The sequence below is a fragment of the Rattus rattus genome, chromosome 6 (genome assembly GCF_011064425.1).
Source record: "Rattus rattus isolate New Zealand chromosome 6, Rrattus_CSIRO_v1, whole genome shotgun sequence".
In the NCBI taxonomy this organism is placed as follows: Eukaryota; Metazoa; Chordata; class Mammalia; order Rodentia; family Muridae; genus Rattus; species Rattus rattus.
The window spans coordinates 28,123,426-28,142,230 of NC_046159.1; the positions used below are offsets into that span (position 1 = coordinate 28,123,426).

The window sequence follows — 18,805 nt, forward strand, 5'->3', positions numbered from 1 at the left end:
TAGTGGCCCACCTTGGCCAAAAAGCTGCCTAGGAAATTTTGGGGTTTGTTTTTAATAACTCGTCACACCTAGGTGTTCCAATAGCATCAGCTTTACAAAGACTTTGCACCCATGGCTGGAGTCCTCACTTAAGCTTGGTTTTTGTTTTCTTGTGGGTGGGTATTTTTTTCCCTTTCTTGAACATGGTAGAACTGACAGAGAGTAAAAGCTCTGAGCTCCCCTGTATGCTGCTCTGAGGAACAAGCCGCCTTCTAAGGACAGAAAATAGAACTTAGAGGAGCCAACCAGATGCAATGGTTAAGGGAGCCCAAGCTTTTCTGGGTAGGACCAGCAGCCCACATGGCTGGGTCTTAGGGGTTCCCAACAGCTGTGAATCTGTCCACTGCCTGGCAGGGCTAGAGTCTTAGTGGCAATTGAGGTGACTCCAATTTTAAAATATAAGAAATGTTCTGACCTTGTCCTATCTGGAGAATCTGAAAACCAGAGCCCTCTGGCTTGGTTTCTTCAGAACCCTCCCAGTAAGAAGTGTGGAGCTGATTTGGAAAATCTGCCCCAAACTATCCTGCCTCCTTCGAGGGCAGGGATAATCAACATGGAGGTTGAATATGCCATCACTCCAGCCTATTGGCCCTTGCATATTCTTAAAGTTGATTACACATACCCCCTCCACATAGATTGGTGATGAAATCATCCAGACCTCAGGGGTGGACCAGAAGGCCATAGAAGAGGAACTGAAAGGGCTTGTGGAGCCTCAGGCTTTGGCACTAAAGAAGATCCCAGGGTACAGATAGACACAGTGCTGTGCGGGAGGGCCTGGTCTAGAAACACTGTCAAGTATAGCAAGAGGACAAGTTAAAGAGACGGGACAGGACGGGAGAGCAAAACTCTTAAGACCCCCTCCTTCAAGGGGTGCCTGGGATGGGAGCCATAACAGGAAATTCTAGGGTCCTTTCTCTCCCGGTGCTGCTACCAGCAGGGCTGGGTAGGCTGCACTAGCTTCAGGCAAGGCATGGGGGCTCCCTCAGCTCTCAGAGCTTTGGAACACAGCCAGTTGCCCACATGAGCAGGGGGGCGGGGGTCTAGGGTGAAATCAGTTCTTGTTCTCAGCATGGGAACAATGACACTTGTGCCCCCAGAGACCTGACTAGGCCTGTGTCTGTCCCCGCAAGGTCCTTCAGACTGAGATGCCAGTTAGGAACCTTTGTCCATAGATTCCGAGCAGTCCAGAAATTCTAACCCCTCCTCAGCTCCCCCTACCTCCGTGCTGCCTCTGTCTCTTGTTCTCTGTCCATGACCATGCAGCGGTTACCCCGGGTGGCACTCCACAGTAGTCACTGCCAGGATCAGCCTTTTCTGGGACTCAGTCCCAGGTCCCTTTCCTGCCTTGTCCTGCCGGCATCGTCTGTCCTCCCAGACGATGGATCTCTAGGGAAGGTCAGAGGCTATGAAAGGGCAGCAACTCCAGAGGCTGTAATGAGGTCTGGGACTGTGGCCCTCCACTTATAATACCGCAGCCCACTACCGCTGTTTCCCAGCAGCCACCACCCATCACCACCAGCCCAGAGTCACCACGTCTAGCCTCCCGATAGAGCCAAGTTCCACCCCCAAGGCAGAACTGAGAAGATAAGAGCTTCAGGGTTGCTTTCTCCTAACACAGGACCGCAGGAGCCTCTGGGGCAGCAGCTCTGAGCTCAGAGTCCAAAGCTTGTAATATCCGAAGAACTTAGAATTATGGGAAAGGGGAGGCTAGGAAAAACAAAGTCATGGACTCAGAGCTGTGACTTAGCATAGGCCTTAGGGATGGGATGATGGCCTCCCACCTCACAAACAGAGAGTTGAGGCCTAAGGGAAGAGTCTAGTGCAGCTGACCCCACCCTGGCCTGCCTCCTCTCAACCAATGGCTGTTTCTCAGAGGATCCCTTCCTGCCCTGCCTTCTTGCTGTGTTAACTGCACCCCCTATTGCCAACGGGTTCTAGAGTGCAGAGGAGAACTCCCGCATCTCCATCACCTTCTTCCGCCTCTTCCGGGTCATGCGCCTGGTGAAGCTGCTGAGCCGAGGGGAAGGCATCCGGACCCTGCTGTGGACCTTCATCAAGTCCTTCCAGGTAACCATGCCCTCCACTTTGTAAAGCTTGGAGTGAGACAGCCTCGCTGCTCCCAGGAAGGAGAGCTACCCAACACCCCGATGTCACGTTCCCTGAGGCTCCCCGACAGGGGCAGACCAGGAACGAAACAGCCCCAGCCCAGTATACAGGGCCCAGGGCTGGCTGTCCCTCTGTACTAAATGGCGGCGTGAGTGATGTGTGATAGCCCCTGGCTTCCCTTGTTTGGAAGAGAGAGGGGCTGAGAGTAAACCTGAGATGCCCAAATCCAGGGCTCAACACAGTCCACGGAACTTACAGTCCACGGAACTTACAGTCCACGGAACTTACAGTCCACAGAACTTACAGGAAAAGGGGGATTGTATGGCCAGTTCTGAGGAGTGCTTTGTGAGTGTAAAGCCTGTGAGAAGTGATGCTGTTAAGGGCATTTGGTCTCCTGGGAAAGGATTGTAGAAATAACCAACTGTGCTTCCCAGATAGCACACATCCACTCTTAAACCGCCACAGACACAGAACCTTTGTGTCCCCTGGACACCCCAAGCTGAACCAGGACCTGGAGTCTGTCCCCATCCAGACAGGCTCAAGGTTGTGATTGTACCCAGAAGACTCCGGGTGTCTTGTGGTTCCTTGCCTGCCCTGTTTGTTTCCCCTTCCAAACTCTTAGCTCTGAGGACAGTGCCATCCATAGCACTCCAATGGATGATCTCGAAGTCCAGCCTAGCTGCCCCTTGACCCCTAACCTGGGGCTCCCCATCCAACAAGACCCCAAGGTCAAGGTGAAAGGGGGTTTCTAAGGATTTGAAACCTCAGCCCTAATGGAATCAAGACAGGAGACCGATTCTGATAGAGGTCCCTGAAACACCCCAACATTTCCTTATATCTGGGGTGACCTTGAAGAATGGAACTTGATCAGGGAAACCCACCTTACACTAAAAAATTTTTGTGATCTCTCAGTGCCATCTAGTGGTTCACGGGCAACATAATCCCTAAGCCACAAAGCCAGGATCCCAGGATCCCACAAGCCACAGAGCCTCCTTCTCTGCAGTGGCCATGGCTCTGTCTAAGGGGTATACTGAGCGACTCAAATATGTCGAACTAAGTCACGTGTAGGCTATTTCGTTTCACAAGCCTCAAACCATTTAAACACCACACCCCCTGCTAAGTCAGCGTCACCATTTCTCATATTCAGATCAGGAAACGGGTCCGAGACGCTAAGGAAAATGTCCAAGCTCCAGAGCTAGAACGTGGGGGAAACAAGATGCATTTCTCCTCATTAGATGCTTTCACGGCAGTAGTGCTGACGGCTCGTTTCTGGGGAAGTAATTGGACAAAGATGGGATGTAAGCTGCCTCCTCTCCACTTCTCCCTGGTGACTACGGTCATCCTGTTGCGTAACTTCCATCACCCCCTCCTTCCTTGTGCAAATATCTAGCTGGAGTCTGAGGAGGGCTGCCCCTTGATTGCTCTCAATAAACAGTACAGGGCTGCCTCCGTTACTCTGGAGCCTGCTTTTAAAACTAAAACACTGTGGACTGGGACCAGGGCTCAGTGGTAGAGTCCCTCAGCTTCATTCCCAGAAGATGGATGGATGGATGGATGGATGGATGGATGGATGGATGGAGGGATGGATGGATGGATGGATGGACAGATGGACAGATGGACAGACAGATGGATGAATGGACGGACAGGCGGACACACACACACACACACACACACACACACACACACACACACACACACACAAAGATAGACAGACTCCTGAACTGGAAAGCCAGGGCCCATCTCTCAGGTTCTCTCCTTGATGCTCAGTCCTTCTTAGCCAAACAGCAGCTGACTGCCGTGGACCTGGGAATGCAATGCTTTCTGGGAAAGGATCCTGCTGGCCTGCGCTGCTGGGTCTCATAGCCCCTCTTTGCTTCCTTCTAGGCCCTGCCCTATGTGGCCCTTTTGATCGTGATGCTGTTCTTTATCTATGCAGTGATTGGGATGCAGGTAAGAGAAACTCCGCCTCCTTGGTTCCCTTTCAGCCCCCAGGACCATAGCCTTCTCCTTTCCTCCCTCTCTCCTCACTTTTGTTCCTGCCTGTCACTCAGTGTCCAAAGAGCCAGAACTTCCCCCAGCAGAATGTGCTATAGGCCATGGCCAAGGACAGTGCAGGGATCCCCCCATCTTGTAGAACCAGGCTTGGGCTCTGCAATGGGGAAATACTCATGAATTGACCAGTGGGCTTCAAGAAGAACGGCCCCATCTGAGAGACAGTAGGAAGTCCTCTGCTTGGTCCACATCTGATGTGCATGATTTGAGGTGGGGAGAGAAGAGAAGGCACTGTTTATCAAGCATGCAGTCCTTTTCAGGAGTCCCCTCCCCAGGATCCTGCTGCACTTTCTCTGTTTCCTCAGCCAGAGTTCCCCAACCCCTTCAGGACTCCAGCTGAGTCTTCCCAGGTTTTCCAGGTTCTGTAAGGCAACACCTCCACAGCCATGCTTGTAACATAGCCAGGATCTTCCCTTAGCAGATCTCTATATAAAACCTCTAAAAGTTCCTAGGGGCAGGGCTGGAGGACGTTTGTGCTTTAAAAGACAAAAAGAGCTACCTTGATATCACAGAGCAGGGAAAAACACTAACAGGCCTCTGATGTGAGCAATGAACCAATCTTGTCCAAGCTCTGGCCCACTGTTCCATACCACTGCAAAATCCAAGAGTCAACTGTGCACTTAGTACCTGGAGATGCAAAGGCTAGAAGGCAGTGGACCCTGGTCTGACACTGAGTATCCTGACCTCAGCATACATTTACCACCCGTAGCCCCAGCTTTCCCTGGGCTGAGGGACCTTTCCCAAGTGACAGCTGAGGGCACATTCCCTCCTAAAGTTGTCCGTGCTGTAGCCGGGGTCTAGGGATCGTGGGACAGCAGGTGTTTGTGTGCTAGGTCACATTGGAGACAGATTGGCCAGCTAGTCCCACCCAGAGTAACTGGGACCAGACAGGCTCTTAGCCAGCAGCTGGAGGTGTGCGTGCTGTCCTTCTCTGGTCCCTCAATTCCTCTTCCTTCAGGTATTTGGGAAGATTGCCCTGAATGACACCACAGAGATCAATCGGAACAACAACTTCCAGACGTTCCCTCAGGCTGTGCTACTGCTCTTCAGGTGGGTCTCGGATGATGTAGGTACACACACACACACACACACACACCTATCAGGTGAGTCTTTGATGGCATAGGTACACACAGGCACACTTAACAGGAATGGTAGCCCATTCCTGGGAGAACCAAGAGATCAGGAAAAGGACAGCGTCTTCCCTCCTGGCCAGGAGGTCTCATTACCATTTACACCAACTTTCCATGTGCAGCCACAAGGTACCACACACATCTTCTGGGAGTCCTCTGCCCCAGCCATTAGGGAGCCAACGATAAACACCAAGAGCCCTGAGGCTTGGCATCTTACCTGGCCACAGGCAAGCCTCAGCACGCTGACCTTGAACACCGTAGCCACCTTCTCTGATAATCTGTTTGCATAACCATCCTATGGACACCGTGCTTTTGGAAATGTGCCACCACGGGTGTGGCGAAGAAGGTGGCTTTCTTACACTGCCCTGAGTCCATCTCTCATACCGCCGCCATCTTTCTCTCTTGGCTCGCCATGATCTACTCATTTGCTTCCATCTCCTTCTCTCCTCCCTACTTCACGTGGTGTCGCACTCTAAGACTCCATCTAGTCCCAGGCTGGGGAGGGAAACAATTTCTCTTCTCTCCAACAGAAATGCTTACCAGGTCCTTGAGGCCCGTTTCCAGAGTATATGGGGAAAAGGCTGCCACGTGATGCCACCCCCAACCATCTCCTTAGAACCTGGCCCCACAGCCAAGTTTATTGCTGCTCAAAATACAGTTATCAAAATGATGGGTGTCCTAAACTATCAGCCTGGCGCACCGCCTCCCAGATCACATGACCTCAGAACACAAAGCTATGTAGTTCGAGCTGACATTTCACAAGGGCAAGCTTAGGCCACACTCAAATGCAGGAAACAGGTCGCAGACCTCAGACTGGCCACCAGGCTGATCTCTCCGTCTTTTCTAAAGTTCCTAATGGCCGCAAGTGTCTTTTCAAATGCTGCTGAGAATGGAAAAGAGAATGTTGAGAGAGGGCTCAGGTGAACCAGAGATGCTGAGGGACTTCTGAATGGAAGAAGGTAGATGGGGTTCAGATCCCACAGGATGAGACTTGAGACTAGCACACTTTCAGACAGTTTGAGGCTGGGGAGGTTGAGGCAGCAGCCAGAAGCATCTCCAGCCTCAGTGTCAAGGAACAGGACAGGGAACAGGGGGGTCCTAGCCACTAATTGAACTGATCCTCCGGGACTTGCATTCTGAGGAAGCTCTGCCATGCTCAGCAACACCAGCCTCAGGTGCACAGAGATCCCCCTGCCTCTGCCTCTGTCTCCAGAGCCCTGAGATTAAAAGCGTGTTTCACCGCATCGGGCTGTAGTACATACTTTTATCTAGGAAAATATGAATTACACAAATTTTATTAAGAAGAAAAGCTTTGCTCCAGGGTAAGACCGCGCATCCAAGAATATTCGGGCAGCAATAAATTGGTCTTGATAGGCCTGTTTTAAGAAAAAAAAAATTAACCAGAAAAGCACTGATAAATCAAGAAACTACATAATTTAGAGAACAAATTATTTGAAATGTTTTTCCTTTAGCATAGATTTCTGGACTGCCACCAATCACATAAATCAGACTAAGTAGAGCCATTTTGTTCCGGCTTATCAGAAGGAGCAGCTTTCCCTGCAAGGTGCAGATCAGTGCTAATTTTAACACTAAAATGCTCTCAATAGATGAGTAGCATCAGCTACAATAGATACTGAAAAGGTTGTCAAAACCACAGCCTTTTGCAAGGCCCACGATGCTACGCTTTCATCTGTGACGGAGAAATAAATCATCCCTAGTCATGCAAACTCAGTAATAGAGAGAGGCAGGGACCTCCCCACTCAGCCCAGAAGATGAACGAGTACTGATGTCTAAAATTAGAAGCAAGGAGTTATAAACACTAAGGTGTGGGGCACTGTCGCCTGACGACAAAGGACAAAGGCAAATATAGAAAACTCAAGCAAATCGGCTTTACAAAGAGTGGGTAAGGATCAGTGAGCTAACCAGTTAGTAAATACACTAGACAAGAGAGTGTGCTCTCACTTTTTCTAGTCAATATTTTGTTTAGTTTTCTATCCAGTGTTAATGTAAGAAAGATGGACTGGGGGTTAGAGACTTAGCTCAATGGTATAGTGCTTGCAAGCACAAGGCCCTGGGTTCGGTCCTCAGCTCCGGAAAAAAAAAAAAAAAAGATGGACTGGGATGATGGCACAGTGGGTAAAACCGTCTTGTGAGCACAGAGCGTGTGTGTGTGTGTGTGTGTGTGTGTGTGTGTGTGTGTGTGTGTGTGTGTGTGTGTGTGTGATTTGAATGTATTACAAGTGAAATAAATAAAGCTAGAGACAAGCCAGGTACTGGAGTGAGACACTTTTAGTTCATGTAACTAACAAAGGGATGATTGTGAAAATACCAACGACCCTTTGAATGAGCATAACCCATCACTCTAACGAGCAAAAGCACGAACATGCAGTGAGGAAGAAGCAAAAACCAAACCTCTCAACCTGATAATCATTTTAAAGACAACTTTTTTTAAAAAACGTGTTTCTTTTATTTCTTTCAAGACAGGGCCTCATGTAGAGCAGAGTGGCCTAGAAAAGCCAGATTTAAATAGCAGTGAAATATCGTTCCACACCGTCACCTGAGGAGCGTCCTTTAGAACTCACTAGCACCAAGAGCTCATGTGTCAGCAGTGGCACTGACGAACGACACTGCTCTGAACCGGACAAGTGCCACCTGGTCAAAGCGAAGACAGGAAGCACCTCCACTTGGTAGTTCATTCCTAAGCAGACACCCAAGACACACACCTACGTGCCTACTGTAGTGTCAACTGTGACAGCAGAAATAACCTTTCTGAGAAGCCCACTCCCATAACAAGGGTAGATTTTTTTTTTCTTATTTCTTTTTCGGAGCTGGGGACCGAACCCAGGGCCTTGCGCTTGCTAGGCAAGCGCTCTACCACTGAGCCAAATCCCCAACCCCACAAGGGTAGATTTTTAATGTGTTCATGGAGTACTCCTGGGTAGCAATGAAAATAAACTACATCTATGCTGACATAGCCGCATCTAAAAAATGGCATACAGATAAAAGACCAAGCTTTGGGGTTGGGAATTTAGCTCAGTGGTAGAGCGCTTGCCTAGCAAGAGCAAGGCCCTGGGTTTGGTCCCCAGCTCCGAAAAAAAAAATAAAAAAAAAATAAAAAGACCAAGCTTTCAGAAACTTAACCGTGTGTCTAACGTTTGAAACATTCACAATAACACCTCGTGTTTCCACAGTTAATGAACGTGATCAGCGTTCAGGGGGTGCCAGCTGTCCAGTTCCCTTTAGTAATTCCTCCTAGAAGGTGAGGCGGAGGGAGCCTGGCCTGCATGGGTGGGAGTGGTCAGCTGAGGCTGGACTCTCTCACCCCTCTCTGTAGGTGCGCCACTGGGGAGGCCTGGCAGGATATCATGCTCGCCTGTATGCCGGGCAAGAAGTGTGCCCCAGAGTCGGAGCCCAGCAACAGCACGGAAGGGGAGACGCCCTGTGGCAGCAGCTTCGCCGTCTTCTACTTCATCAGCTTCTACATGCTCTGTGCCTTCCTGGTAAGCTGAAGTGGGACTCGACAACACAGAACTGGGGACGGTGGCAGGGCCGCGTCGGGTCAGGGCAATCCCAGCAAACGAGGTGGGAAGACTGAATTAGTAGACATGTCTCACCTCTGAAAAGAACCAGAAGTCACGGCCCAGAGCAGCTCAGCGAGACTCCTGCTATGGTAGCACTGTCGTACAAGACAAAGCTGTGTGGAAGCCCAGCAGGAACTTGTATGTCGCTGGTGCCTTGCTCAGGAGTAAGGGAAAGATGACCAGACAGAGCCCCCTTCTGTCTCTGGCTCCCTGGTAGAAAGGAGCTGTTCTGTCTACATGAAGGGTCCGTCCTTCGCAATGCCCAAGGGAACAGTGTGGAGTTCATGTCCGGGGAACGCAAATTCTAGCAGTTGGCATTCTAAGTGCCAGCCTAGTGCTGACACTTGGGAAGATTGTCTTCTGACTTCGTGGACACTAGCTGGTCACGTGGGCTTAGGCAGCAAATTCGTAAGAGTCTTGACAAGCACCTCAGTGTGCTAACTGTTTCCTGCAGATCATCAACCTCTTTGTAGCTGTTATCATGGACAACTTTGACTACCTGACTAGGGATTGGTCTATCCTTGGTCCCCATCACCTGGATGAATTCAAGAGAATCTGGGCCGAGTATGACCCTGAAGCCAAGTAAGTCTCTTGAGGGAACCATGGCTCCTAACGGCTGGGGGAGGGGAGTTGAATGGCCTGTAGAAAAGATCCAAGAGGGGTCCTCACTGGGTATGCCAACTGAGCTAATCAGAAAGCCAGCAAGATGAGGCCAAGTGCCATTCACTGAGCTGAGGAACATATCAGTTGAATGGAAGAATAAAAGACTCTAGTGTCAAAAGAAACTAGAACTTACATTGGGTCATTCTGGTTTATGGAAGCTCTTACTTGCCCATAACTGTTGACGGGCCTTCTCTAAATCCCTTCTAGCCAAATGGTTAGTTGATTGAGCAACAAAGCATACTGAGATTTAATTGCATCACGAATGTCCATTCTACCGGGAGTACTGTGCTAACGGACATCTGTGAGGAACTGTAACATGTGCCACCAAGTGTCTCTGTCCTGTCAGGGCCTGCAGGCAGCCCTGGGGGAGTACCCCTGCCTCTGGCCCTGCATGCTGGCCTTCTGACCGATGTTCCTTCCGTCCTTCCTTCTCTAGGGGTCGGATCAAACACTTGGATGTGGTGACCCTCCTCCGTCGAATTCAGCCCCCACTGGGTTTTGGGAAGTTGTGTCCTCACCGTGTGGCCTGCAAAGTAAGAAATGATTGTCCCTGAAGGAAGGGACAAGTATGGGAGGCTAGCTACCTGTTTGCCTTTGTGATTATCAAGGGAATAAAGATACTTTAGGAAATTAAAGAAAACAATGTGAACAAGATTCTACTTTAAGGGCCTTCCAGATGTACATTCCCAAGGCTGAAAAAGAACAACGGTTGTGGTGAATGTCTTGTCTGAGGGAAATAGATATCCTATCCGAGGAAAGGTTTGATTCAGCCTATCAGGCTGCACCACGGAGGTGACCTAGGGTAATGGGTTAGGAATTTTTACCTGAAATCAGAGAACCATTAGAGAGGCCACAAGTATACTATCACCTCACTAAAATGCAAACTTTACCCAGACGAGGATCTGCTGGCTTTTTTTTAAGTTCTAAGTGAGTCTATGATCCAGTTGGGACAAACACCAGGCTCTGATAAACACAGCCTCTGATTGAACTTGAGAGTAAATACCCTTAAATCTGCTCCAGATCCCACCACATGACCCAGTAACTGCTAAGTGCTGTCCCCTCATTTGATTACCATTCCTCCCCGCAAACCCCACCCCTGTCCTCCGACTCTGTGTTTTCAGTGAGAATACTGATGAGCTCAGAAAGAGCTGAGGAAAACAGCAGAGAGCCAAGCTGTAGACAGGGAGGAACACAAATAGCAGAGTGATAGCAGAGTGACTGATCTCCCTGGATAATCCATTCGTGGATAACAGAGCTGAGGAAGCATAGAACACAAGCTTATGCTCTGAGGTAGTCCTATTTTCCTAACCAGTATCCACGCTCTATTCCATAATAACTTCAGGAAGTTTCCAAGGATCTAGGACATATGAGAAACAGGAGCCATTAAAAAAAAGTTTCTTTTGGTTCAGTTTTGTAGGCCTTGGTCTGCAGTCACTCAGGCCTATGATTTGGGTCTGTGGCAGCTGCTAGGACATTATGGTTGGAGTTTTTAATGAGACCCACTCGACAAAGGGCCTCTTTACCTCAGGAGCAGAGAGGGAGAAAGAGACCTTAGATCCTAATACTCTCCTCGAGGGTATGGCTTCCAATGACTTCTTCCCACTCGACCCCACCTCCTGAAGGTTCCACCACTTCCCAAGAGTGCCAAGACTGGGAACTGAGCCTTCATGACATGGCCTTTGGGTGACATTTAGGATTCAATCTGTAGGAAGTACAAATCAAATGTAAGATCAAGCAGCCTGGAGGGAACTGAAGTGTGGAGGTCACGACCTCCAGATGGGCCTGAGATCTGAGAGCTGGGACTGAAACTTGCTAACTTGGTATCTAAGAGACTCAAAATGATGTGTTTATTGGGGGGAGGGGGGAATAAAACCCTTAGCCAAATATCCACAGGAAGATCCCATGTGATGTAAAAGTGACATCGCTGCCATTCACAGTGGGCAGTCTGCTCTTTCTCCTGATGACCCCTGTGTGTGCTGTTGGCTCACCAAGGGAGCATGTTTTGGGGTGGAGAGCAACATAATCTTGTTTGAGCGAATGAACTTGAGATGAGGTTTGAGGTAGAGGTAATTGTGTCTAAATGCAGTGCCTTCTCATATTCCCACTTCACGGGAAGCAGTGACTAGAAAATGCCTGGCCCACGGCTGTTCTTGCTGCTAGTAGATAGGACAACTGGATCTGTAGGTCTGAGCACCGAGCAGGAAAGAACCCTTTGAAGATACAAGGGTCTAAGGCATGTGGAGGTACAAGAGTGTTTAACCACAAAGCCCAGTTCCTCCCTGGAAGAGCTTTGGAAACGCTTGGTGGGCCCACGCATACCTCTCCCGCTCCCAGCAGCGGGTATCCAAGTTTCTAGGAACCTCCCAACCTTCCTGCCCCGTGGTTGTACAAAGCCTTTGAGAACGGCCTGCTGCTGTCGCTGACTCTGCCTTCTTTCTCCTTCAGCGCCTGGTGTCCATGAACATGCCTCTGAACAGTGATGGGACGGTCATGTTCAATGCTACACTGTTTGCCCTTGTCAGGACAGCCCTGAGGATCAAAACAGAAGGTAACAGCTCTTGTGGACCCCTGGCAGGAGGATGCCTAGGATCCCCACCCGAAAGATGCCCTTGCTGGCACAGTATCAGTGCAGAATGACACTGACAGCCTGCACTCTGACTCTGAGAGCTGTGGCACGCTTACGTTTTTCCTTCATTCCCAATCGCCCCTTGCCACAGCTTATGTAGTGTGAACTTTTCTTTTCCATCAAACCCTAGAAACTGCCCCCAGTCACCTTCTGAAGACTGAGGGTCTAGTGCAAAATGAGGAAGAGGCGTTACGCAGAGCAGGACCACCCCCCCTGATGGTAGACTTGCATTTGCAGTAGGCGTGTCTCCCAAATGCTCAACTCTCCAAATTAAAAGGACCGAGGTTGGGAAGGTGACCATGACAAGCAGTGACTGTGGTAAATAGAAGTCCCTGCATGCAATTGCTAAGGGTCACGATGCCACATGTGTGGCACTACTCAGACTACCCCCTCAGGCTGCTTAGAACCCAGGGCCCTTGTAGTTTGCCCTGTAGGTTAACAGCAGCCATGGTGAAGGCATCCCACTGGTAAGTACTCCCAACTGCTCTAGGATAGCCTGCGTGGACACACCCCCAAAAGATGCTGCTGCTCCCCAAGACACCCAACTTAAGTGCCTCTTAAGAGTGTGCTCAAAGGCCATGAGCTGCTCAAAGGGTTCCTGCCTCTGGGCAGCATCTGAGCCTGTGAACCCCCTTGTCTGAGGGGGAGCCTGGGAACCTGCGTTTACAGCTAGCTGCACAGACACCTCATGGCTGAACTAGAGTTTGACGTCACGGTTGTAACCTGAAAGGCCCAGGCTTCCAGCCAGTGTCCTCAGTGCAGCAGAAAGGCACTGGGCATCACACACAACTGGGCACAGCATGTGTGTAACTACTTCCTGCCTCACTTCAGTTTCCATATTGTAAAATAATGAGAGATTGGTAGCATTGGCATTTATTTCCCTAGGCCACCCAGGGAGACGCCCTCCTTAGTTGTGCTCCTCCACAGAGTAACAGACATGAGGGAACCAAGAACCAATCCTGCAAGACACAGGTCAGGATAATGGACCAAACTTTCAACACTAAAAGTGGGTCAAATTCTCCTGGTAAACTAAAAAGAAACCAAAAACAAAAAATGATGTCAGTGGTTAGTGCAAAACTTCAGTCTGAGGTATGTATAGATAGGCGTGTTGCCGATGAGAGAATTCAGTGCACACTTAATGCATGTGCGTGTGTAACAGATAGAACTGGAAGGATGCCTGCTGATACATTAATATTGATTATCACTGAGCAGTATGTACCCACATGTCAGAGGGTGGATCAGAACTGATCTTTCCAAATTTTCCACAGCGAATATTATTTCCTTTCAGTTCCGAGGAAAGGGTCTCCTTTTTCAGGGAGAAAAGACAGAATGGTTGCTGGAAGGGACGTAAGCTAATAATGTAGGTTTTGGCCCCAGGAAGGAATAGAAAGCGTTTGTGCATAGAGGCCAAGACTTAGCAATGCACTGCATAGGCAAACCAGGCCTCAGTGAACCGATGCCAGTACCTGAGGGCCACGCTGAGGGGCTGTCAGATTCTCAATCACGGACAACCACTGCTAGGAGGTGGGAGTTCTGAGGAGAGAAGCCAGCCAGTGGGGCACATAGTTAATTAAAGGTTTAAAAAAAACCCACTTAAACATAAAGGCTCTTGGGAATAGCCACCAAGGCCATATAATACCCCACCCAGCACTCAAGGCTGAGCTTCATCCAAACAGGCCTTCTATGAACTTGTTGCATAAGTAAGAGCCAACGCCATGCTCAGAGAAGAAAGGGGAGGAAACACCAACACTTGTAAGGCTAAGAATGTCAGTCTTCACTCCCCCTTAAGGCATTTCTAAGTGGAAGTAATTAGAAAGACCTTAACATGGACCCTGAGAACCAGAACCTTTATCCCAAGCCAAGTATCAAGATGAACAAGATTTTTTTTTTATTGGAGTGCTGAAGGAGAAGATATTTAAAGGTATTTAAATTAGGGCTTGGAGTGAAGTTCAGTGGTGGAATGATGGCTAGCCCGCATAAGACCCAAGGTTCAGACTCCAGCACTGGTAACAGAACAATAAACATAGACACATACACTCTGAAATAACAATTGGTGAAGCTCCATGGTTACGTGGGTTGTTATGGAAACAAATGAAAATCTAAAAGATGTGGCGGATCCTTGGGAGAATGATCTATCTGTTCCTTAGGTCTGACCAAATGATCTCAAACATGGTTCTTCTCACAATTTAAGAGAGCAGGCACTTGCCAAAGTGAGGTGTCATCAGGCTGGTTCTTTCTGGAGCCTCGGGGAGAAATGAGCTCCACTCCTCTGGCTTCAGGTGGTCTCAAGTACCTGGCTCCACCCCTCAGTCTCTGCTGCTCTCTTCACAGTGTGAGGTGTGACTCGCCTGTGTGCCTCTGGCCTTTCCCTCCTGGTCTAATGGCACCAATCACTTTGGGTGTGTGGTCCGCCTAACGAGTCATGACTTCTCTAGTTAGCTCTGTGAAGACCCCGATTCTAGGTAAATTCACATTCTGAGCTTTCAGGGAGACATGAGTTTGAGGGTATTTCTGTTCAGCCCAATGCAAAAACTAAGTTCATTTGCACATTGATTTTACTCAGGATTCTTTCACTGTGTGTATCAGAAACCACCAAGTCCCGAAGGGTTGTGCATGCCTGTAATCCCAGTGTTTGAGAGCCCAAGGCAGGAGGATCATGAGTTTGAGGCTAATGAGAGATAAATAATAAACTCTTGTCTGAAAAAAAGGAACACCTTTAGTGAAGGGAACTTGATCACTAGTGGGATATCCAGGAGGTGTGCCAGCTTCAGCTGCAGTAGGAATTTGATGCTCTGGGCTCTCGGGAGCCATTGCTCATTCCTCCTGACTGGCTCTGCTTGCCTCCAGAGCTGTGTCTGAACTCAGGCAGTCTGGCCGCAGAGCTCACACCGTGTGCCATTCCCTCCCATATAACCGTAACTGTCAGCCATTGCTCTGCAGCAAACCCTATCAACCGCACAGTTTCAAACAACACCCAGTTATTAGCTCGCAGGTCTATCAGAAGTCCAGCCAGTGAAGTGGGGAGCTCTTCTTGGGGCCTCCCAAGACCAAACTCAGTACACTAGGTAGGCCATGCTCCCTCCTGGAGGCTCAGGGGAAGAAGCCACCTCCAAGCTCTTTCGGGTTGTGACTAGGAGTCTTCTCCCACTACTACGTGGTCCCTACTTCCGCACTAGCTGCCTGTCAGCTTGGGATGTCTTAGCACCCAGAACCTACTTTTTTCAGTATTCATTCATCTTGGCCTCTCGGGACCCATGTGTCCTACTTTTCTGCTCCCAGGCAGAGAAGGCACTAGACATCTTTTAAAATAAAATACTCTTTTTTAATAAATGTACAGTGAGCCAAGTCTACACACACACATATATATGTGAATTCTGGACATTTAATAGGCTCCTGTGATTAATTCAGAGGCATCGTTTCCCTTTGGTCAGACAATAGGTACTGTGTGACACACTCTAATCACAGGAATACCCTGTATCATATCCTCACTCCAAGGGATTACACAGTGAGTGCGTGTGCACCGGTAGCGAAGGAAGGTGTCCTTGGGAGGGGCCCAGAATCCCATCCAGCATATCCCCTTACAATCGCCTTTTAGCTTTGCTTTTCCTTCAGTAGCAGGCTAGTGTCTCAGGCAGCGTACATCTAATGAAGCCTGTTTTACCAGTGGAGAGAGGAAGTCCGAACTATCAGAATATGAGCTTTCTGGTTTCTGTCTCCACTGTTAGACTTCTTTCCTTCCTTCCCTGGGGGACTCAGCAGAGAGCCTGTGGAGACATTTGTGGCCCCTGGGTTGTATATGTATGTGGGAGGAGTGGGCCGTCCTTCCCTGGAAAGGTGTCCATTTACTGTAGCAACTCAGGAGGTCACTATGAAATGTTGCCATCATGATCAGCCTTGGTGCTGTCCCGCAGGGCAAACAGATTCATGTCTGAGACATGAGTGTCTGCAGGCACCACAGGCTCTCCAACGCTTACCAGGAGGGACAGCAGCTTGGAGGAAGGGGAAGGACTTTGAGATGGTTTGCAATGGAGTAAGAAGGGAAGGAGAATGGCCTTGGACAGGGCAAGAGAGGAAAGTCACAAGGAAGATAAGAGAATAAAATGGGGAGAGAGGAGGAACTAAAAAATAGAAGGCAAGGGAAACAACTATGATGGATCGGGGTGATTTGTAGGGCTAAGGCCACCATTCATGGCTTCCCAGTGCATCCAAGGGAAGTTTTCAGTGTGCACTCCCTTCTATCAGGGAACCTAGAGCAAGCCAATGAGGAGCTGAGAGCCATCATCAAGAAAATCTGGAAGAGGACCAGCATGAAGCTGTTGGACCAGGTGGTGCCCCCTGCAGGTGGTAAGTGTTCCCTGCATTTCCAGACCAAGCCTATTTGCCTAGCCTGTGGGGTTTCTCCACCTTCCTACCCTCCAGCCGTGCCCTCCTTAGCAGGGCTGACACAGTCCTTGAGACTTCCATGCCCAAGTCTACAGTGTTTCTGGATCCTGCTATTCTGGACCCTTCTGTGGGCTCAGAGGCCCTACTAGGTTTCAACGTCCTACACAGACTTGGATGGAAACTATCAAGTTAGAAATCTGCTGTAACCCCACATACCTATGTGGGAACAGTCAAGCCTTCCGTGCTATGGGTTTGGCGGAATTTTCATGGGAACTCTATAATATATGGATGTATGTTTACCCATAGGCCACTAGGCTGACTGCTCTAGAGTCACTCTAGAGCTCTGGAAGGAAAATTGCCTAAGATTCATCGTGTTGTTTCTAAAAGTTCACTCCCCCTCCCCAATGTAGCATTTCTCACGCCTACCAAGGCACAAGCCCCTTTTCCTAGCAAGTACCTCATACCATCCCTGCTAGAATCCCAAACTGAAATCGGAGGTAACATGCCTGCACTCGTAATTTCCGCAGCACTAGTAGACTGTGTAAAGTAGGGTGTGTCGAAAGCAACTGCATCCAATATGCAAATGCTTGGCCCGCCTATACAAAAAGCCTCGGCCACTGATGGAGTTCACACACCGAGACACTTAGAATGAGTGATTGTTGAAAGGAAACAGGGCAAGGTGAATACTGTCAGCACGTTCATTTGTCACGTGTATTTTATTACCACGCTAGTTGAGCGCACACATTCTGGAAACATCTTTAGGAGGTGATTCTTCCTGTCTGAGACCTGCTCCTGAAAGGGGAAGCGAGGTAGGCTGGAAGTCACCGTGTGTCACCTCCTGTTCTGCTGCGTCCTTTTCCTTGCTGCCCCAAGCATCTCTGTGAGGTTCACGCCAGGCACTGCTTAGAAGCGATGCAGGCTTTCCAGTGAGTTCCAGCTCAGGCCTGAAGGAGCCTAGGACTCCACGTCCATTCCCAATTTGCCTCATCTCCAGGGTTTTCTCTTCCATGTAGAAATGAGTCCCATGCCTCGTGGCAAGCTCAGAGCTCCTATAGAGAGTTAGCTACTGGAGTTGGCTACTCTCAGGGAACAGTGAGGATCAGGAAAGCCATCACAGGTCCCCAAGCTCGGCCCATCTGTCTCTCTCACACAGGGCAGGAGACAAGATGAAGTGGCCACTCGCTTGGTACAAAACGCTCCCCCTGGGAGCTTATAGCTTCCCTACCATTTAGCTCACTCTTAAGATCTAGACTCTGTCATGTGTGGTCTGGTGCACCCAGCCTAGCAAGGACGCCTGCCAAGCCAGTCCACCTGTCTGGAAGGAAATCACCAACCTTGTGTTGGCAATTAGGAGACTGGCCATTTCATGTAAGCGGGACCAAAGAAGACTTAGTGATGTCCATTTAGGAGGGTAAAAAAATAAGATGGGAAATAGCCTTAACGAGATCCTACTTTTTCTGTGAGAGAAAAATAAAGAAAACAAAACAAAACAGCCAGATACAGACAGGAACATATGCTTCTGGCCCCAGCTACTCAGAAGGGAATGGATCACTTGATCCCAGGACTTGAAGGCCACCTGGACAAGACAGGGAGACCTTGTCTCAATTTTAAAAGGGGAATAAGAACATGCTTGCTTGTTTTTGGAAAGGTACTCAAGAAACTAATGTGATGAGTGGCCAAGAGGTAGTGAGTAGACGGCGATGTGGTGACTTTTCACTGAATGCCTTGTACATGCTTTCTTCAGAACAAAATAAATAAATAAATAAATAAATAAATAAATAAATAAATAAATAAATAAAAGCAAATATGTTTTAAAAAGTTTTAGGTGCTGAAAAAAATCAAGGTGATCTGGTAGAATCTCTTAGCTTTTTCTCCTCTCCCTGCACCTTAGATGACGAGGTCACAGTGGGCAAGTTCTATGCCACCTTCCTGATCCAAGAGTACTTCAGGAAATTCAAGAAGCGAAAAGAGCAGGGGCTGGTCGGCAAGCCCTCGCAGAGGAACGCACTGTCCCTGCAGGTGAGGGGCTGGAGGGGGTACCCACACTCAAAGGTCCTGGTCGCCTCCCCTGACCCTATTGGGGGTCCAAACCCTGCTAGCTACCTAGAGGCTAGGTCCCATCACAGCACTTGTGAGCACTGTAAACCTTCCTGAGGGCGGCTATGAGAAGGCGATGTGCTCTCTTCCCCCTGCATTCTGGCCACACACTTCCCTCCTGCCGGCTT

General features: G+C 49.2%; 1 protein-coding gene across 3 annotated transcripts in view; it reads left to right on the forward strand.

Annotated features, from left to right (window-relative positions):
- Positions 1-18,805, forward strand: part of Cacna1c (calcium voltage-gated channel subunit alpha1 C) — a 608,098-nt gene that overhangs the window by 575,595 nt on the left and 13,698 nt on the right. For all 3 annotated transcript variants that reach the window (XM_032905806.1, XM_032905803.1, XM_032905804.1), the window contains exons 32-40: positions 1,978-2,106; positions 4,030-4,095; positions 5,156-5,247; positions 8,662-8,827; positions 9,363-9,490; positions 10,008-10,104; positions 12,017-12,119; positions 16,440-16,541; positions 18,472-18,599. In XM_032905806.1, coding sequence (XP_032761697.1) covers positions 1,978-2,106; positions 4,030-4,095; positions 5,156-5,247; positions 8,662-8,827; positions 9,363-9,490; positions 10,008-10,104; positions 12,017-12,119; positions 16,440-16,541; positions 18,472-18,599 — 1,011 coding nt within the window. The remainder of the gene's footprint in view (positions 1-1,977; positions 2,107-4,029; positions 4,096-5,155; positions 5,248-8,661; positions 8,828-9,362; positions 9,491-10,007; positions 10,105-12,016; positions 12,120-16,439; positions 16,542-18,471; positions 18,600-18,805) is intronic.